Here is a 19,042-nt window from a genome sequence, read left to right as displayed (position 1 = left end):
GACCATGATCGCCTAATGTTCAAGAGGATTTTCATCCTTTATATTTAGATGGCGTTCTTGTTGCCAACGACGATAGACAAGGTATCTCCTGTGCACCTAGCTCCAATTTTTTAGATGGACAAAATAACAGATGGCAATTTGGGAGCCCTTGTGCTCAATTTCATCATCAAAGGCATAACTAATTACCGTATGAAAAAGAAAAAAATTGATTGACAGCTGCCTCTATACCCTGATGATAGTGTATTTCCATCTATCAATATACGTAGAGAAGAAGGGAGAAGCAATCCCTGGACCTCCCTGGGTTAGCCACTAGAATAGAGAGCCACTGTTTACAAGAATGAGAGCAGAGATAGATGGTCATATGGTAACCAAATAGAATACCTTCTCTAGTTTGGGTGTATTTTAATTATTTAGATCGGGTAAACTAACGTTTCTACTATTTTAGGGCCTCGTTAAGAAGGCAGAAACAAAAAAGAAGTTGAAGGAATTGAAAGAAAAAGAAAAGAAAGAAAAAAACAAAAAAAAAAAGAAGAAGACAAGTTCATCCGAGAGTGATCCATCGGAGAGTGAACTTGATTTTTCTTCTGAGTCCGAGTCTAAAGAGGACTCAGTGGAACCAAGAAGGAAACAGCCCACCAGAATGGTCAAAAAGTAAGTAATATTTTTGGGTGTATTTTGTCACTTTTAAGGTGTTTTTTACTAATGATTGTTTTTCTTCCAGAATGGAATCCAGAAAAAGGAAGCAGATCTTAGAGGATTCCACTTCAGAAAGTGAAAGTGAATCCAATAATGAGTAAGATTCTAAAATTATCATTGCTTTCTTTTCTGTTTATTTTAAATATTTGATGTATTAATAGAGTATTTCTCATTTAATTTCATAAGTGAAGAATCGTTGCCAATTACAAAACAAAAACCAAAGAAAAAAATTCAGACTCCCCCCAAAAAGTATGCATTGCTTTCGAGAGTATTTTATCAGCAATTTTGTTGTGTTTGTCTGATTCATAATTTTTCGATTTCCAGGATGCAATCCAAAAAGAGAAAGCACATTGTTGAGGATTCGTCTTCTGAAGAAAAAATTCAATCCTATGATTGTAAGAACCGGCATAACTATTTTAATAAAATAATAATTTGAAAATTTAAAGGTGAAATTTGGTTTCAATGAATTTTTCTGAGTTGAAAAATGTATCCTTTTCAAAAGGTTTTTGTAAAAATGCGTACTGGCACTTAGGTCGGTAGTACCGGCTCTAGTCCGTCCAGTATTGTGTATTTTGGAAGATAAGATTTTGAAAATTGATTTATTATTTTGAAAGGACAAAAATAAGTTAGAATTGAAAGTCAGGCACTAATCTTTCTAGTTTTTGGCCCAAAGTGGGCCAAACGGACCTAAAATGCTAACGGGTTGGACCGGGCACAAACCGGGTCCAAGGTTCAACATATAAGTGAGTTAATGACCAACTCAGCTCATTTTCACCCTCCACAAAGAGAGAAACACAGATTGAGAGAGGAGGTGGTGGTACTATTCATCATCACCTTCCGGGAGCCATAACTTGAGCTACGGAGCTTCGATGGACGAGCTGTTTGCGGTCACGCAAACCTCTCATCAAGCTCTTTGTTTCTTGGTAAGCAAATATGGTAAGATATCGTGTCTCAAGCTCCAGTTTCCAGCCCTAGAATTTCTGCATTTTTGGGTTATAGTTTTGAGTAGATTTTGTGGTTTTGCTTGTTTAGGTGATCTCTAGTAGCGGGTAATTGTTGGGCTTTGCCCCAATCACTATTGGATAAGTTAAGAAACCTCTATATCCTTGCAGGTTAATGTAGTGTGAGCTTTAGTTGATAATGTATGGTTATGTTGTATGTATGAAGCTAGTTTTTAGAGTTGGTGGTGGCTTTTGGTTTGGCTTTGATAGTTTGGAGCTTGATGGAAGCTTGATTGGAATCAAGTTTGGTGTTTGAGCATATTGGGAATCAGCCAAGGTATGGTTTTGGTTTCTTTTATGCAATATGTAATGTTTCGTGAACCTTAGGCTAGTTGACCTTAAGATAGGATTGGATGTTTGGGTGTAAGTTTAATTGTATGTGATTTTGATGTTGGAAGATAAGTTGTATGGTGGTGATGATGATATAGAGTTTTGGGATGTGGAATATATGATTTTTGATGTTAATTGTTGGTATTTAATGACTATGAAGGTTGATGATGAATGTTGTGATTTATTATTGTTGATGAGGGTTTGTTGATATGGTTGATGATTAATGATGAATGTTGATGTTGTTGGTAATTGAAGGTGAGTGTTGACTTTGTTGATAAATGATGTGGATTATGAATTTTGGATGATGATAAATTGATGCTTGGTGTTTATAAGTATTAATGGTGATTTGTTATATTGATGAATAATGAGGATTATGAGAATTCATGGTAATAAGTTAATGTCAAATGTTTGTGATGGTTTGGATTGAAGGATATCGATGATTATGATGTGTGATGATATATGTTGATGATGATTTTGGATTTTGGATCTTGTGGTTAGTGTGGAAATTAGATGGTGGTTGAGGAAATTTGATGTGAACTTAGGTTGAATTTTAAAATTGGATGAGGTGAGTATTAAATGGTATAGATGATTGAATGGTTGATTTTTGAGAAATGAGTGGTAGGAACCTTTGTGTTGTTTTGGTGTTGTTTGGAATGTGAGTAGTTTGGTTTTGAATTGAGAGATTTAGTGAATTTGAGTTTTTAAGGTTTTTGGTAAAAATGAGTTTTGGGCTAACTTTGACAGATCATATCTTGAGCTACGATTTTTAAAATTGAATGATTTTTGTATCAAAATAAATATAATTCAAAGAGCTTGAAAGCGGTATCAATTTTGTAGAAATATGAATTTTGTAGAGAAAGATATGATCGTTGAAAGTTCGTATTCGAAATCTGAATTTTGTCGGTTTATGTGCGCACGCACACCCTGTGTATTTTTGAAACTGTGCACACGCACACTCTTGTGCGTACGCACACATGGGGATATGGTTGTTGTTGGGAGCGCTAGCACGCTTTGTGCGCGCACACAACCAATGAAGTTTTGCAAGCTATGCGCACGCACAGCCTTGTGCGCACGCACACGTTAGAAGGTGCACTCTGTTGAGGGCGTTCACACGCATTGGGCGAATGATCAGAGTTGGAAATTTTTGCTCCTGTGCGTATGCACACCTCTATGCATACGCACACTTTACGAAAATCCTCCTGGGCGTGTGTACGCACAACCCTATGCGAACGCACACTGCCCTATTTTTCAAAGAAAACTTTGTTTTTAACTATTTTACCTTCCCAGCGAGCTTGTAAACTTCCGTAACACTTGTTTAAAATCTTTTTGTTAGTTTTAGGTCCTTGGATCAAGGGGAAAACAATAAAGTGATAAAAAAGGTATTTTTTAGTTATGAGTTTAGAGCCGGTGACCTAGGTTTGGAAGGTTTGTGTAATTTCTAGTTGAACTGGTGAATGTGGAGTTGTAAAGTATACGGTTGAAGATATTTTTGAGAAATAGAATTGCTTATGATGAACTTGAGAAATATGAATGTTTAAGGATGTTAATGGAAATTGATAATGCTTTTTAATGAGCTGAGGACTCAAAAAGGAATGATGATCTTGTTGAATGTTGAGAGTGTGCCACGCACTATATCCTTGGGTTAAGTACGATAGTGTGCAGGGTATTATGACCCTGGGATTCAATTATGATTAATAACCTTTTTTGCTGCAAGAGTGTGCCAGGCACTATACCCTTGGGTTACTGATGACACGGAAAATCACATCCCCACAACTACCAGCAAGTGTACCGGGTCGGATCAAGTAGTAAGACTCACAACAGTGAGGTCGATCCCACAGGAATTCATGGATCAAGCAATTTTAGTTGGGTGATGAGTCTAGTCAAGCTAATATTTGAAAGAGTTTGGTGAAATTTATGGGACAAAATATAAATTGCAAGAAAGTAAAGCACAAAATGTAAAGGACTGAGAAATTTAAATGCTGGAAAGTAAAGGACAGAAACTTAAATGGCACAAGTACTGGAAAATTAAATGCTGAAAAGTAAAAGGGCAGAAGCTTAAAGTGCAAGAAACTTAAATGAGATGAATCTTAAATTGCAAGAAATTAAAGGCAAGAATGTAAATGACAATGGAAATTAAATTGCATGAAATGTAAAGGGCTTTGGGTGCCGTAAAATCAAAGGAAGCAGTAAACCAACGCAATAAGGAAATTCAATGAAACTAAAGTGAAGAATATCAAAGAGAAAGATTCATTAGGGATTGGAGATATTATAATCCATCATAAATAAATGGGTCTCAACTTCATTCTCAATTATATGAAGTAGATCTATGGCGGATTGTATTTGATTGAGTCCCAATTTCTTGGCAACCCAATCTCTCTAATCACAATCAATTTGGCAATTCCTTGATCCAATTGTAATGAGAAGAGGTCAAGTGCTTATCTCTTATCCATGAGCCACACAAATTCTCAAGATCTCAATTCCTTCCAAATGGTGTTGATCAAGAGAATTGTGAAGGATAGAGCTTCAATTCTAATTTCAATAAATCCCCTTCCAAGGCTCACAAAGAAATTCAATAGATGCAAACCCCCTTCCGGAGTGAATGGATCTCAATAAACATAGAAGTCATCCTTTAGCTACAACAAGCAGATTGAGAAGAAAAAGAATTTCATTCAATCATGTGAATTACAATAGAGCTCCTCCCCCTAATGATGTGGGGTTTAGTTCATCATTGCTCAATCAAAACAAAAAGGAAAGTACATGAAAAGTAAAAGAAAGTACAAAGAAAATGATTCAGGGTTTCCCAATTAGGGTCCCTTCCTCCCAGCCTCTTTTCTAACTACAAAATCTATCCTATTTATCCACTTTCCAAAACAATCTTCAAGTCTTTGGATGTGGGCTTTGGCCTCAGTTGAAGCAAGTTAGGAGTGGCTCTTTGTCATGTTGACAGTGGCATTAGTTCACTAACGTTCACACTTGCATGGGTGCGATTTGGAATGAAAGTTGATGCTGGCGTTGGTGACCAACGTTTGTGCACTAACGGTTGCACAAACGTTGGGTGCATAAGCCACTTTGGGCATCGCCACTGATATTGGTACCCAACGTTGGTGCACCAACATTCTCCTGGTCACGCGTGCGCATCACCCACGCGTACGCGTCAAAGCTATTTTTTTTGTCTTATCACGCGTGTGCGTCGCCCATGTGTGCGTGAGATTGGCTAATTTGCCACTTTCTCGCATACGCGTCATCCACGCATACGCGTCACATCAAATTTTTCCAACTCCAACTTGAGATTTTATCAAGACGTTGGCGTGCAACGTTGGGGAGCCATGCTTGGGCGACCAACGTTGCTTGTTAGGCTTTGGAACGTTGGTGAGCAATGTTGGTGAGCCAACTTTGGCCAGCAACATTGCACCTCCGTTGCAGCAATGTTGTTAGCAACCTTGGTGAGCCAAACACTACAAGAAAACACGTTTTTTGCCACGCTTTTAAAGCGTGGCAAAAAGCTCAAAAAATCGTGGCGATAGCTTTTCGCCACGCTTTTTGAGCAACCGCCACGCTTTTGAAAGGGTGACCTATCAAATGGTGGCGGTTGCTCTATCGCCATGCTTTTTGCAGCCTATTGCCACGCTTTTTGTTTGCCACGCTTTTTTACAAACTGCCACTTGTAAAAGCGTGGCTATAGGTGGGAAATACGGCCACGCTTATAAAGCGTGGCGATAGGCGGAGATATGGCCACGCTGTAAAAGCGTGGCGATAGGGTAGATCTGGCCACGCTTTTCAAGCGTGACAGTAGACCAAATATGGCCACGCTTTTAAAGCGTGGCGAAAAAGATGGTCAGTAACCTAATTCCCTTTTTAATCTTCATAAATATATAAAACCTAATATGAATTCATAGATAATTTTATAATTTAGTCAATAACCAATTATCAAGTAATCCAACTTTCATAAAATTGTCACCAAAATAAGTGTGTGATCACATAACAACATACACTAACAAAATACCAAAAGTGTGAAATTCCTAATACATGAATTAGAATTCCTAATCAAAGTCATCTTCAAAATACCAAAAGTGTGAAATTCCTAATACATGAATTAGAATTCCTAATCAAAGTCTTCTTGTACTTCATGCATCATCATTGCAAGGTAAATTGTTTTGACCTGTGCCCTGCAAAATAAAAAACACAAATGAACAACTACAAATTGATTTGGCTTTCCTGGCCAGAGCACCCGAAAATCCATTCTCGGACTCATTCAGGTTCTTCATGGAAGTATATTCATAGGCTCTTGAATCCTATATTTACAAGTAATACCATTTTGAATAATCAGAATGGTGCACTAAAAAGAATGCGAGTTTAAGAGAAGAAAAGAGAATGTAGGCATATGCTAAACAAGCATCTTCAATCTTCAATGCATTGATATAACATATTCAAAAAAACAGAAAATGCATAATATTTTCAGTAGATGTATGTTATTTTCATCTGCTTTTTGAGCATGACAAGCTTGGAACTATAATTATGTGGACATCATCAAAGCAACTAAACAGCAGGCAGAAGCTTTAACATGTAGACTAATATCTAAATGGAAGAAGTCATCAAATGTATTACAGACATAAACAATCATAGTAGAAAAATACAGACATACACAAAAATATTACACTCTAAAAGACCAGAGACATTACTGGTAATAAAGTCTTTTAAGGAGTCAAAATAACAGAGTTCATATCCACAGTCCACTGCACTTTAACTTATCTCCTCTAGGTCCAGGCTGATCTCCATTTTCACATTGCCACTATTTATTCAGAGTTTCAGACCATATTGCAAGCTTTTTTATTTCTAATCCAGCGGTTTCAGTCACTGAATCTCCATTTACTAGCAGGATATTTTTCTTTCTTCACTTACAATCCTAAATTTGTTCTATCCTTAGTCAACTAGAGATCAACTAACCTGGTCAAGCTAAGTAGGACTTCTATAGATAAAACTCCTCCAGCTAGTAAATACAAGACTTGAATAGACTTTATCAAAGTGAAATAGCACTCACCTTTTTTGAAATTGAAGCCTACTATTTGACTATTTCTCTCTCAATTTTATCTCTTTTTTAACAAAATAAAGAATGTGAATCATGCCACAATTTTACCTACATCATCTTTGTGTGGAATGTGAGTTGCTTCGGAGGAGCGAGGAGTATTTTTTGCTTTGCTACTTGAGGTATCCACAGGAGAATCTTGGGCAGCTTGAACTAAGGCTGTTACCTCTTCATTGTTCATTCCAGGGCTGAGTTGGTGCACCAATATCTTTAATAAACCACATACACCATCCATCTTCTTCTCTAATGATGAGACCTTAGTGTTATATTCAACTTTTATGTGGTGAATCTCCTCATCTTTTTTAAGAGAGCTTCTTGTAATCGAAGCCCCATAACAACGAAGTCGACCTGGTTGGTCCTTTCCTAACACTCCTACAAATGCATCCTCTTCATTTTCTCCTGCTTCTAAGCGGTTCTGAAGTTCAGTCTATCAAAAAGCAACAACCAATAGAGTTCAAAGTCGCATTAACTCAATTTAGATAGAAATCACATCAGAATTAATGTACATATCCAAAATACAAATACAAACAACTCACAATTGTGGCTTGTGTTTTAGCATCAATTTCTTTTCCTTTTTTACTTGTGCGAGTTGCTATGAAAACTTCAGCCCTTGATGGTTCTTCACTGTTCTCTTTAGAGTCACGCTAAAATACATAGAGAAAAGTTTACATGAAGCATACTAACTAGGCAACTACACCATGAATACATATAAAAGAGAAATCACAAAGAATAAGTTATATTACCAGCTGCTTACGCACTATTCCAAAATTTGTGGATCCCATTCGGTGAGGACATGTTTGTTTTAACCTATTTTCAGTATTCTTAGCAGAGATAGCCTAAATATAAAGAATCAATGAAGAATCAATTTCTTCCAAAACACTTAAGTTTAGGAACATGAAGAATCAATGATAGTATGCTTGATGGTATAGGAAAAAATAAAAGGCAATGTTACCTTGATGGCCGAAGACTCCAATACCGAATTAGTTTGCGAAATTGAACCTCGGGAATCTCTAATGGCCGGTTCTTTATCATTTCTTTCTTTGTCTTGTACTTCACAAAATGCTCTTTTTTTATTTCTCTCTTATATTTTTTCCATGCACCACAAAATCCCCGCATTACCCACGACTTTGAACTTATGGGAAGAATGAACTTTTGCTATGCAACACAACACATTAGAATATCAACAGTTAGCACAAATAACGTGACAAATAAATTAACAAAAAATTATCTATAATGCCATATTTACATACATTGGCATACTCCCACATTTCCTCTTTGAGTTTACTAGGCACACCATGCCAACTAGTATATAACAAAGCCACAAAACGAGGGTTTCTAACTGTTGTGCCCAATAGTTGGTTGAGGTCAGATACAACCTCGTTGGTTGGACCTACAGGCTGCCCTTGAAAAAATTCCACCTCCCGTCGATCATTAAAATCTGTGGCATGAAGCTTTTTGCACGTAGTTTTTCCACGGGTTTTCTTCTTAATTGTGCCTAAGTCCGAATAAAATAACATAATTCAATTGAGAAGTAATATAAGCTCTAATTAGACAATAAAGTAAACAAGAAAAGTACCTTCATTACTAGTTTGTCCTCCACTACCCGCATCATTTGCATTATCATCAAGCTCATTTTCTTCATCTTCCTCATCTTCTTCATCTTCCAAATTTATCCCATGTACCTTAAAATACATGTCAAGACTCATTCCTTTTTTATTTGAAGTTGCACTCATCTCGTTTATATCTTCTCCGTCATCATCAAAATTTATGTCATTTTGTTCCATTGCATCAAGTTCAGCAGTCCTTTGATTCCTAGTTTTAGAGTTCTTTTCAACTTCAAACATTGTCCCATTTCAATTATGCGTGCATTCTTGAAAAGTGCAATTGGTTGAGCCTTCCTTGTCTTATTCGAAGTCCTAACTTGCTCTTCAAATGCATCCTCCACTATTGTGATGGGTTGTTTGCTTGTTGGATCCTTTGGAGCTTGAGCTTGCAAGCTAACCTTCTCATTTTCAGCCATGATCCTTTCTCTCTTAATATTGTATTGTTTTAGCAATTCAGCACTTGACTTCACTTGTGTAACCTCAAAGGAATTGTTTTTTTTTGGGCTTTTTCCTTTCATTTTTTGGCCTAAGGTAAGTATCCATTTTCTCTTAGTGATCTCCCCTTTTTCTATTCTACATACACAAAATAATAACAATTAATAAAATGCTAACTAAATAATAATTAAATGAGCATAATCAACTGAAGCAAGTAATTAACTAAGGAAAACAACTAAGGAAAGTGGGTTGTTTAGGATTCTACCAAAAACACTTGTCAAGATGTTTCAGAGTCAAAGTCATCCATGTACTCATATTCGCTTTCCTCGTCTTCCTCACAATATTGTTTGGCAAACATGTTTTGATCCATATCTATAATAGTTGCTCGTAGATCATTCCTCACTAGATCAATTTCGCCATTATCATTTAGAAGACTTGGAATCACTTCAGGTTCGCATGGCTCCCTTGCATATATTATGGGAGAATCAGACTCAAGGTCATCACTTACCCTAAATAAATCTCTTGGAATTGTTTTCATAACATAGTGCTTGTCCCTAACATATGGGTCTTGCACATAAAAGCATTGGTTTACTTGAGATGCCAACACAAATGGTTCTTCTTGGTAGCATTTTCTATTGAAATACACATATGAAAGACCAAAGTTGTCTTTTGCAACTGTATACCACTCACACTTAAACAAGACTACCTTAAATTGGCCATAATAATCTAACTCAAACATATCAACTATTCTACCATAGTAGGCTACTTTTGCTTCAATTGGGTTCTTATCTTTCACACTAGCAAAACTAGGAGTCAATGCCTCTAATGTGACACCACTATTTTGAGTTTTACGTCTCACATCACGGTGCCTTGTATGGAACCTATACCCATTGATAATATAACCTGAAAATCTTTTTGCAATTCGATTTGGACTCCTAGCCAACCCTTTTGCCCAACCAGGCACATCCTTTTTCATGGCACGAATTTTAAACCATTCTGAAAATTGTTGACTGCGGTCCTTGGCTTTCTCCCACTTTGTTGTTCGTGGATTGTTATCATTAACTGCCTCCTCATGCTCTCTGAAGAGATTAAATATTCATAGTCTTAGTTTTTAGTAAGGTTAAATATGATGATTTCAATCTAACAAATGATAATGAATCGAAGAAAATACCTCATGTAGACTTCGATCTTATCACAATTGTTTAGAATGTATGCATGACCTTTTGATTGGTACTTGCAACAAGTAATGCAACATGAAATGAGCATCATGGGTCTTGTAACCAGAAATCTTCTTTTCTGTTTCATGCACACATCGAGCAATATTGGAAGCGCTACCGTCTGGTAATTTTGCCGCTTTCAACACACTACAAAAGATTGTTTTCTCTGCTGGAGTCATTGAAAAGCATGCCTTTGCTAACTTAGTTTTTTTTCCATCCCCCGTATCTCTTGGTTGAAGGTTCTTCCTGATACCCATATCTTTAAGGTCAAAACGAGCAGCTGCATGATCTTTCGTCTTTCCGGGAATATCTAAAAGAGTTCCAATTATGCTATCAACTATATTCTTCTCTATGTGCATGACATCAAGGTTGTGTCTAAACATGTTGGACTTCCAATATGGTAACTCAAAAAAGATTGACCGTTTTTTCCAATTTGATATGCCATTCTTTGATCTCTTTTGCTTCTTCCCAAAAGAATTATCTACCTCTCGCAATATATCAAATACAGCTGAACCTTCTAACAACTGTGGTGGAGACCTGAGTTCAGTTTTTCCATTGAAAGATCTTTTGTTATGCCTCCATGGATGATTCATGGGTAAAAACCTTCGGTGATCCATATAAACAGTCTTGTGACTATGTTTCAGATAGATAGAAGAAGTTTCATCATTACAGCATGGACAAGCCAATTTTCCCTTTGTACTCCACCCAGATAACATAGCATATGCAGGGAAGTCATTAATTGTCCACAAAAGGCACGCTCTCATGTTGAATGTTTTGTTTTCTTTCGAATCATATGTTTCGACACCTGACTCCCATAATTCTTTTAATTCTTCAATCAATGGTTGAAGATAGACATCAATGTCATTTCCCGGTGATTGTGGTCCAGGAATAAGTAAAGATAGCATAAAATAATCAGGCTTCATGCTCATCCAAGGGGGTAGATTATACACCATCAGAACAACAGGCCATGTACTGTGTGTACTGCTCAAAGTTCGGAATGGATTGAATCCGTCGCTTGCTAACCCAAGTCTCACATTACGAGGCTACTTTGCAAAATCTTCATGTCGATTGTCAAATGCTTTCCAAGATTCACCATCGGCAGGATGCCTTAAGGACCCGTCTTTAACACGCTCATTGTGATGCCAAGACATAGCTTCGACAGTTCTTGTGCACATAAAAAGCCGTTGAAGTCTGGGAATCAAAGGGAAATGCCTTAGAGTTTTCGCAGCAACTTTGCGAGGCTTTCTAGATGAGGTAACATCATCCTCTTCTTCATGATGCTCAATATAACGGGATGTTCTACAGACATGACAAGATGAGTCATTCTCATACCCGTTCCGATACAACATGCAGTCATTGCGACATGCATCGATCTTTTGGTAGTCAAGACCCAAGTTCTTCACCATATTCTTGGTTTTATCAAAAGAAATAGGAATATTCAAATATGGCATTGCTTCTTTCAATAATTCCAAGAGAGAAGTAAATGACGCATTACTCCAACCATGCAAGCATTTTAACAAGTAAAGACGAATGGTAAAGGATAATCTTGTGAATCCTTTACACCCGGGGGATAGTTCTTGGCTTGCCTCGTCTACCAATTTATAAAATTCTTTTGCACATTCGTTAGGCCCCATGTTTTGTCCGTCAACTTGTGTATTATCTCGAAATCTATCACGTAACAACTCATCAATGTTATCATTGCAGTTATATTCACCGCCTATGTCACTGTCAATATCCATAGCAAAAAGTGATTCCCCATGATTAAACCACCGCTTATAACCTTTTACAAAACCGTGGCATATTAGATGATCGTATACGTCATCTCTCTTTAACCAGAATATATTACAACACTTTGCACAAGCGCATTGAATTTCTTCCCCTTGAGGAACTCCCTTTGATGAGAAAGAAAAGTGTAAAAATCTTTCTACACCAACTTGATATTCTTTCTCATGACGTGGTGTATCCATCCAGTCTTTCGACATATCCATCGAAAACCTATATATTTCACGTAGATAGCTAAGTTTCTAAATTGAAGTCCTTACTGTTCGTCTCACTAACTGCAAATCTAGCTTCCTACTTAACTAAGAGACAATATTGTGCAAGCCTCGAAAATACTTTGAAGGCATTAGACATAAAATAACAGAGAAAATTGAATTTTAGCAATGCTTAAAGAAGTGCCTAAAGTGATGAGTGCCTCAGGAAAGCACCAAGTTGCACGCATGACATCAATAACAAATTAATAGATGTATTTAAATTTGCATAAACCAACCTTAATTACTGTCTTAATCCGTTCCACAACAGCAACAAAATGGTAGCATAGCAGAAGTAGAATTAGAGAGGTAGCAGCGTCAGCGAACAGCTACTCGGCAGCAGCAGATTATTATATTACCACAGCAGCAGCAGAACAAAGAAGTGGCAGTAGTAGTGGATAGATAACTATCGAAAGCCTGAACAAAAATAGACTAAGACTTAAGTAAATATTAAAATATAAATATGTTTAATATTTTTTAGTATAAATAAATCATTTTTTAACAAATAAATTTTATTAGTAATTATTCACATGTTCGATCATGAGATAAAATGAAACAATTATCTCTCCTCAAGTGGCTACAAACATCTAACACTATAATAAGCTACATTGAAACCCAAACAACTAATTAAAAATAGCATAAGTGCAATTGCATGATCACACAACAATTTCCCAATGCCAAGCAAATTTAGGCAAACACCCCCCCAAAAGAATCCAAGAATGAACATCATATATGCATGCATAGAAAGTGAGCAGAAGAGGAAATGCAAATTGAGAAATCAGCAGCAGCCAATGATTAAGGATGTAATGAGCATGAATGCATAATGAGCACAAAGAATCTCAACAAGGAAACGAGTTGCTAACACATGGCACAAAGCAGCAACACTTAATAAACAACAGCAGTAAATAGCATGTTTCCCAGGTTCAAGCAAGCACCAAACAGAATTCATATGACTTAACCAGTTCCACAAACTAAAATCATTGCAGTTCATATAATATGGACCAAGCAACAAGCAGAGCAGAACTCAGCAACAACAAACCAAGAAAAATTAATGAAACAGTAACACTTCCACAGCATCTATTTTGGACAATGAAAAAAAATACAACAAACAGCAATCACAGGTCCAGAATTCAACACCAAAATAGCACAATAAACAAGTTCATCTAGGACAACTTTCAGAGGAAAGACAAATTCATTCCGAACAGCAGCAGTAAACAAAACAAAACCTACATCCACTAACCAGTCCAGATTCTCTAACCACCTAATTCAACTAAACTAAATTAGTTGAACTAAACAAGCTAAACAGAATGAGCTAAACCAGATTAATCCTCAAACAGAAATAAAATCAAATGAGATGAAAGGGGAACCTGGAAAGCAGAGAATTGGAGCAGGGGAAGGGAAGGGAAAACAGTAAAACAGGGTCTCGTAGTGGCTCTTAACAGAATCTTGGACAAGTGCCCCGAGAGTGCCATGCTGAAAAAGAATAAAGGTAACTAATTAGTTCAAATAAACGACATCATATCAAGTATTGATAAGTAAGACGATTGTATGAATATCTTAATATTCATTCACAAAGTCACAATCCACCAATAGAAATGACATCATATAAAGTCAGTAACTTAAAATCTCTTTAGGGGAAAGCTAATAATAAATAAGGCCATTAGAGGTGAAAATACTGTTTAGGCAAAAGGCAACAAACAGTGAGAATTAATGGAATACCAAAACCAGCAAGAAAACACACTTTTTATGTGACTTCAGCATCTTTCATCAGAAGCGAGTTTTTATGCAAAGTGGAGAGAAGAATCCAAAACAAAATACAATTGACGCTAATAAGTAACGTTAAATAGTCCTTAAAATGGGACAGAAAGTTTGAACCATGTTAGATAACATTTATATTTAATAGAAATGAGTGACGTTAGTCCCTTTAAATGAGCACGGGAGTTTCAACCATATCATCTCACAGACGTACACACATACTGGCACATATAATCACTTAACAAGCATCAAGCGGAGAATTAAAAAGAAATAAAAAAATGCTAAGATGCTGGTCTTAACAATGCAACTGTTTTAGGCTCCCAGGCCACCATTGTATTATTCAAGACACACAAACAAAGTGATGATGAAATAATGCTCATTCATCATCGTCCACACAAATTAAGTAATACTCTTAACTTAAAAAACACCGATCCACCAAATAAAATTAAAATAAAAAAAAAACTAGTATAAAATTAATGTTTGGTTCTAGTCAACTTCTATAATTCGATTTATCAGCATAAAACATGGTTTTGACTTCAATCATTCACAACTGCACAAGGAAGAAGATATATTTCACTCTTTCTAACACCAACACGAGTAAATTACAGAAGCCTTCTGTCTCACGTGGCTGAGACATTTCATTCATCATCATCAGCATTCATCATAGTAGGAAAAAGTCCATGGAATCCATTATTACCCGCGAACAACATATATTAACAGTCAACATAAGATATCGAAAATCAAAGGAGAATATAGTGAATAGAGTGCACCTTTGTGGCTTTCTCATTCCAGAAAAAAACCACGTACGTCCACAGCATCGCAAGCAACGCGTCTTCAGCATTATCATTTAACCAGGGACATGAAAATAAAAATGAAAAGGAACATGCAATCAGAGAGAACGAATCAGAGGAAAATGAAAATGAAAAGGGAAAGCCCTAAATGTAAAAACAACGGAAAAATCGAGAAAATAAAAAGAGGAAAATCGATCATACCTATGGAATTCGAGGGCTTGGAGGAGAAGAAGAGGGAGGAGCTTGCCGTCGCCCATGTTTGCTGGAGCTTGAAGGTAAACAGAGAGATCCTCACTGATTCGAAGAAGAACAAGAAAGAGAAGAAGGGTATGAAGATTACCAAGATGAAGAAGAAGTGGTTTCCATCAGTGACGAAGGCGAAGGCGAAGGGCGACGAGCGAAGGGCGAAGGGCGAAGGGAGGAGCTCGGACGGCGAAGGGCGACGGGCGAAGGGAGAAGGGCGAAGGGAGGAGCTCTTCGATACAGGCGAGTAGGGTTAGTGGCTTCGAAGGGGAAAGAGAGATTAGGGTTGGGGACCGGGTTGGGGGCCGGGTTTGGGCCGGGTTGGGAGCCGGGTTTGGGAGCCGGGTTTGGGTCAACCGGTTTGGTCCATCTCGCCACGCTTTTAAAACGTTATTCTTGCTCTCTACGGCCACGCTTTTGAAGCGTGGCAAAAAAGAAACTTTTGGCCACGTTTTTAAAGCGTGGCAAAAGTGTACCAGCATATAGCCACATTTTCTAAGTGTGGCCGTAATGAAACCCTGTGGCCACGCTTTTAAAATGTCCTTGTTTCTATCTACGGCCACGCTTTTGAAGCGTGGCAGAAAAAAACGTAGCCTTTTCTGTAATCAATTGCCACCCTCACAAAAGCGTGGCCGTTGATCCTTTTCGCCACGCTTTTGAAGCGTGGCAAAAAAAATGTGGCCAAATCTCTAATCTATCGCCACCCTCATAAAAGCGTGGCCATAGACCACTTATGGCCACGCTTTTGAAGCGTGGCAAGAAAAAAGCGTGGCCATAGGCCTTTTTTCTTGTAGTGAAATTTGGGCCACCAACGTTGCTTTTCATGCTTGGAACGTTGGTGAGCCAACTTTGGCCACCAATATTGCTCCCATCTTCCTTGTCAACGTTTGTGGCAATGTTGGTGAGCCAACTTTGGCCACCAATGTTGCTTCCTCCTTGAGCCAACGTTTGTATGCAATATTTGTCAACAACATTAGTGAGCCAACTTTGGCAACTAACATTGCTCCCCTTTCCTTGTCAACGTTTATGGCAACGTTGGTGAGCCAACTTTGGCCACCAACGTTGCCTCCTCTGCTTCTTCTTTGCCTTTCTCTAGCTTCTTCTTACCTATCATCAACCAAACAAAATGCATCAAAACCTTGACATAATCACAAGATATTGCATCATTTATAGCATCAAGTAATTCTTGCATTAATCTCATGAAAATGCTCATAAATAACAATGTTTGATTGAATCAAGACATACATACATTTCTCATCCAAATACTTACTTATTGCCTAAGAACGTGTGTGAAACCAAATGAAAACTAATGAAAAAGGCTTGTGAAACTAGCCTAAGATGCCTAGGCATTTTAAACACCAAACTTAAATCTTGCTTGACCCCAAGCAAGCAGTAAAACATAAGAAAGAATGAATGAAAACAGAGAGGAGTTTAGGTCCTTATTGGAAGATAGTTGATTCTAGTTCATGGGGTTTCATGCATGATGTATTTGAAGCTCAACACTTATTGATTTCTAGGTTACAACATCCCCTTAAGCACTAACTCAATTGCTTTTATGAACCCTTTTTATTCTTTGGTCCCTGGTGCTTACTTTTTGCTTTTTCTTGCTAGAAACTTATTTTTTATTTGGAGCTTAGTGTTCTGTGTTGAAGCAGCTTTTTATGGTAAGCTTTCGGTCAACACTCCTGACCCAGTTGGCTCAAGGTGTTGGGTGTTGAAGCACCCCTCAGACTTACTAAGTCAAGCCTTTCCTCAACACATATGCACCACAGGCAAATAGCTTCCAATTCAGCCTAAATACATTGATGCCCAGCACCTCTTTGGGTCACTAAATGCTTTGTAGTTAGGTTGCTCTTGATAATGAACTTTTGGTTGATAATCCTGGGTTAGTTAACCCAATTTACCAAGTGTTAAAACACTCCTTAGAACCTAATCATCCAAGCAGATCTTAATACAAAAGCACCACAGGCATTTATCTTAGGGTTCAAGCTATTGGTGCCTAGCTTATTCCTTGTTTCTTTCTTTCTATGTTACCAACATTGGTGCTGACCGTTAGTGGCCTAACTTTGCCACCAATGTTGGCTTTTCTTTTGTTCTTTCTCTTTCTTTCTTTCTTTCAAGGATCTTTATTCACTAAGGTTTCATATGAAGTGTAAGTACCGCAACTAATCAACTGGTTAATTTAATGATTAATTGCCCAATTAGATTCTAAAAAGTTAGAGTGAGAATTTGAGGATTTAAAGGTGATTTTTGGACTCAGTGGGTTTTTCTGAGACAGAAAATGTGCTTTCTACGAAAAACCGTAAAAAATTGCGAATCGGCAGTTGAACCGATTGAACCAGTTCAAGTCTGTCCGGTACCGCATGAGAAAAAATGAAAACCGACAAAAACCTTAGAAAAATGTTAGAAATGGAAAACCGGGCGTTAATTTTAAAGGTTTGGCCCGAACTTGGGCCAAACGGGCTAAAAACGCTAACGGGTTGGACCGGACCCAAGTTGGGCCCAAGCCCAACATATAAAGGCTCTTTAAGTGAACCAAACCAGCCACAACTCCATTAAACACACACACACTTCAGAAATAGAAAGGGGGAGGAGGGGAAGAAGAAACACTATTCACCCTCTTCTTCTCTAGCTCATATCTTGAGCTACGGAGCTCCGATCGCCGCACCGTTTATGGCTACGCGTTCCTCGTGAAGAGATCTACAAAACCCGTACAAGAAACTGAAGAGGTAACCACGAAATCCTTTCTATTCTTCTCTCCAAAATTTTGGTTCTTAGGGTTTATGATTAAGTGAGTTTTTGTGATCTTGGATGTTTAGGTTTGCTCTAAGCCTTGCTTAGCATTGGTTTTTGACATCCAAATCTATTGGGAGAGGTAAGAGCCACTAAACCCTTGTGAATTTACATTTAAATGGAACCCTAGGTTGATTTGTGATGGTTTATGCATATATAGTTTGATTATTGTGACTTTGGGAGCTTTTGGAACTTAATTGTGCTTATTGGAGTGGAATTAAAAGCTTGGATTTTGGTTGGGAGCTTGTTTGGGCTAAATTGGAGTTTTGGAGCATATAGGGAATCGGCCAAGGTATGGTTTCAGTTTCCTCTTTGTAGTATATAATATTCATGGACACTTAGGCTAGTGACCCATAGGATAGGTTTGAATTTAAATGGTTGTTGAGTTGTTAAATGATGATATATGGTGATTTACGATGAATTAATGATTGTTGGATTTGAGTATGATGAGTAATGGTAATATGATAATGATGATCGACTGTGTAAATTGAAAAGGCATAATGATGATATAAGTGATGTTGGATTTGATGAATTGGCATTATGGTTGTAAAATTCTGATATATTGGTGTTGATGTTAAAGATGATGAAATGTGAAGGGAAATGTGGTAATGTTGGTGTATTAGGGCACAACAGGTCAATTTTGATGAAAGATAGAGTTTCTGAATGGTTTGGTATGAGTTGAAATGTGTATGGTTAGAAGTTGTGTAAATTGTGAAGTTCGGTAAAATAGAGTTTTTGGTAAACTTTGTTCAATCATAACTTTTTCCTCGGTTTTCAAAAATTGATGAAACTTGTCTAGAATTAAAGATCTTTGAAAACCCTTTAAATCGATATAAAGTTTGTGAAATTTGAAATTTTGTAGAGGAAGTTATGATCATTCAAAGTTTGTGTTAAAAATCTGAAATTCTGCAAAGTTGCAGAATTTCATAATTTCTGATATGTGCGAACGCACACCCTCGTGCAGACGCAAGATGACATGTCACCATGTCATGTTTTTCTATGCTTTTTCATATAAGAAATTGATGATTTGTGCTTAAATATTGAATGCTTTTGTGCTTAAATAT

The 19,042-nt window shown here is 37.3% G+C and overlaps 3 protein-coding genes across 4 annotated transcripts; all 3 read right to left on the bottom strand.

The window, feature by feature from the left end:
• Positions 6,035-8,082, bottom strand: LOC107607333. 2 transcript variants are annotated; one of them, XM_021105889.1, is made up of 4 exons: positions 7,854-8,082; positions 7,647-7,754; positions 7,162-7,537; positions 6,035-6,193 (listed from the first exon to the last, which is right to left on the bottom strand). In XM_021105889.1, the coding sequence occupies exons 1-4, from the start codon at positions 7,890-7,892 to the stop codon at positions 6,162-6,164; spliced, it is 555 nt and encodes a 184-aa protein (XP_020961548.1). In that variant the 5' UTR covers positions 7,893-8,082; the 3' UTR covers positions 6,035-6,161. The 2 variants fall into 2 exon arrangements, with proteins under 2 accessions (XP_020961548.1, XP_020961547.1); XM_021105888.1 differs by having other exon boundaries at positions 7,166-7,537; positions 7,854-7,966.
• Positions 9,427-11,289, bottom strand: LOC107607335. The gene is made up of 2 exons (XM_016309302.1): positions 10,370-11,289; positions 9,427-10,228 (listed from the first exon to the last, which is right to left on the bottom strand). The coding sequence occupies exons 1-2, from the start codon at positions 11,287-11,289 to the stop codon at positions 9,427-9,429; spliced, it is 1,722 nt and encodes a 573-aa protein (XP_016164788.1).
• Positions 11,410-12,354, bottom strand: LOC110265068. Its single transcript, XM_021107821.1, has one exon. The coding sequence runs from the start codon at positions 12,352-12,354 to the stop codon at positions 11,410-11,412; it is 945 nt and encodes a 314-aa protein (XP_020963480.1).

Source organism: Arachis ipaensis, chromosome B07 (assembly GCF_000816755.2).
Source record: "Arachis ipaensis cultivar K30076 chromosome B07, Araip1.1, whole genome shotgun sequence".
NCBI classification, from domain to species: Eukaryota; Viridiplantae; Streptophyta; class Magnoliopsida; order Fabales; family Fabaceae; genus Arachis; species Arachis ipaensis.
The sequence above is the reverse complement of the archived record's forward strand: the minus strand, read 5'-3'. Positions and strand labels throughout refer to the sequence as shown.

What these genes read in the sequence shown, in the direction of transcription:
- LOC107607335 (XM_016309302.1), bottom strand. Translation starts at nt 11,289, where the DNA reads ATGAAGCCTGATTATTTTATGCTATCTTTACTTATTCCTGGACCACAA. An exon ending in TTGCAAGTACCAATCAAAAG is followed by an intron (nt 10,229 to 10,369) that starts GTCATGCATACA and finishes TAATCTCTTCAG; the next exon opens with AGAGCATGAGGAGGCAGTTA.
- LOC110265068 (XM_021107821.1), bottom strand. Translation starts at nt 12,354, where the DNA reads ATGGATATGTCGAAAGACTGGATGGATACACCACGTCATGAGAAAGAA.
- LOC107607333 (XM_021105888.1), bottom strand. Translation starts at nt 7,892, where the DNA reads ATGGGATCCACAAATTTTGGAATAGTGCGTAAGCAGCTG. An exon ending in GAATAGTGCGTAAGCAGCTG is followed by an intron (nt 7,755 to 7,853) that starts GTAATATAACTT and finishes TATGTATTTTAG; the next exon opens with CGTGACTCTAAAGAGAACAG. An exon ending in CTAAAACACAAGCCACAATT is followed by an intron (nt 7,538 to 7,646) that starts GTGAGTTGTTTG and finishes GCTTTTTGATAG; the next exon opens with ACTGAACTTCAGAACCGCTT.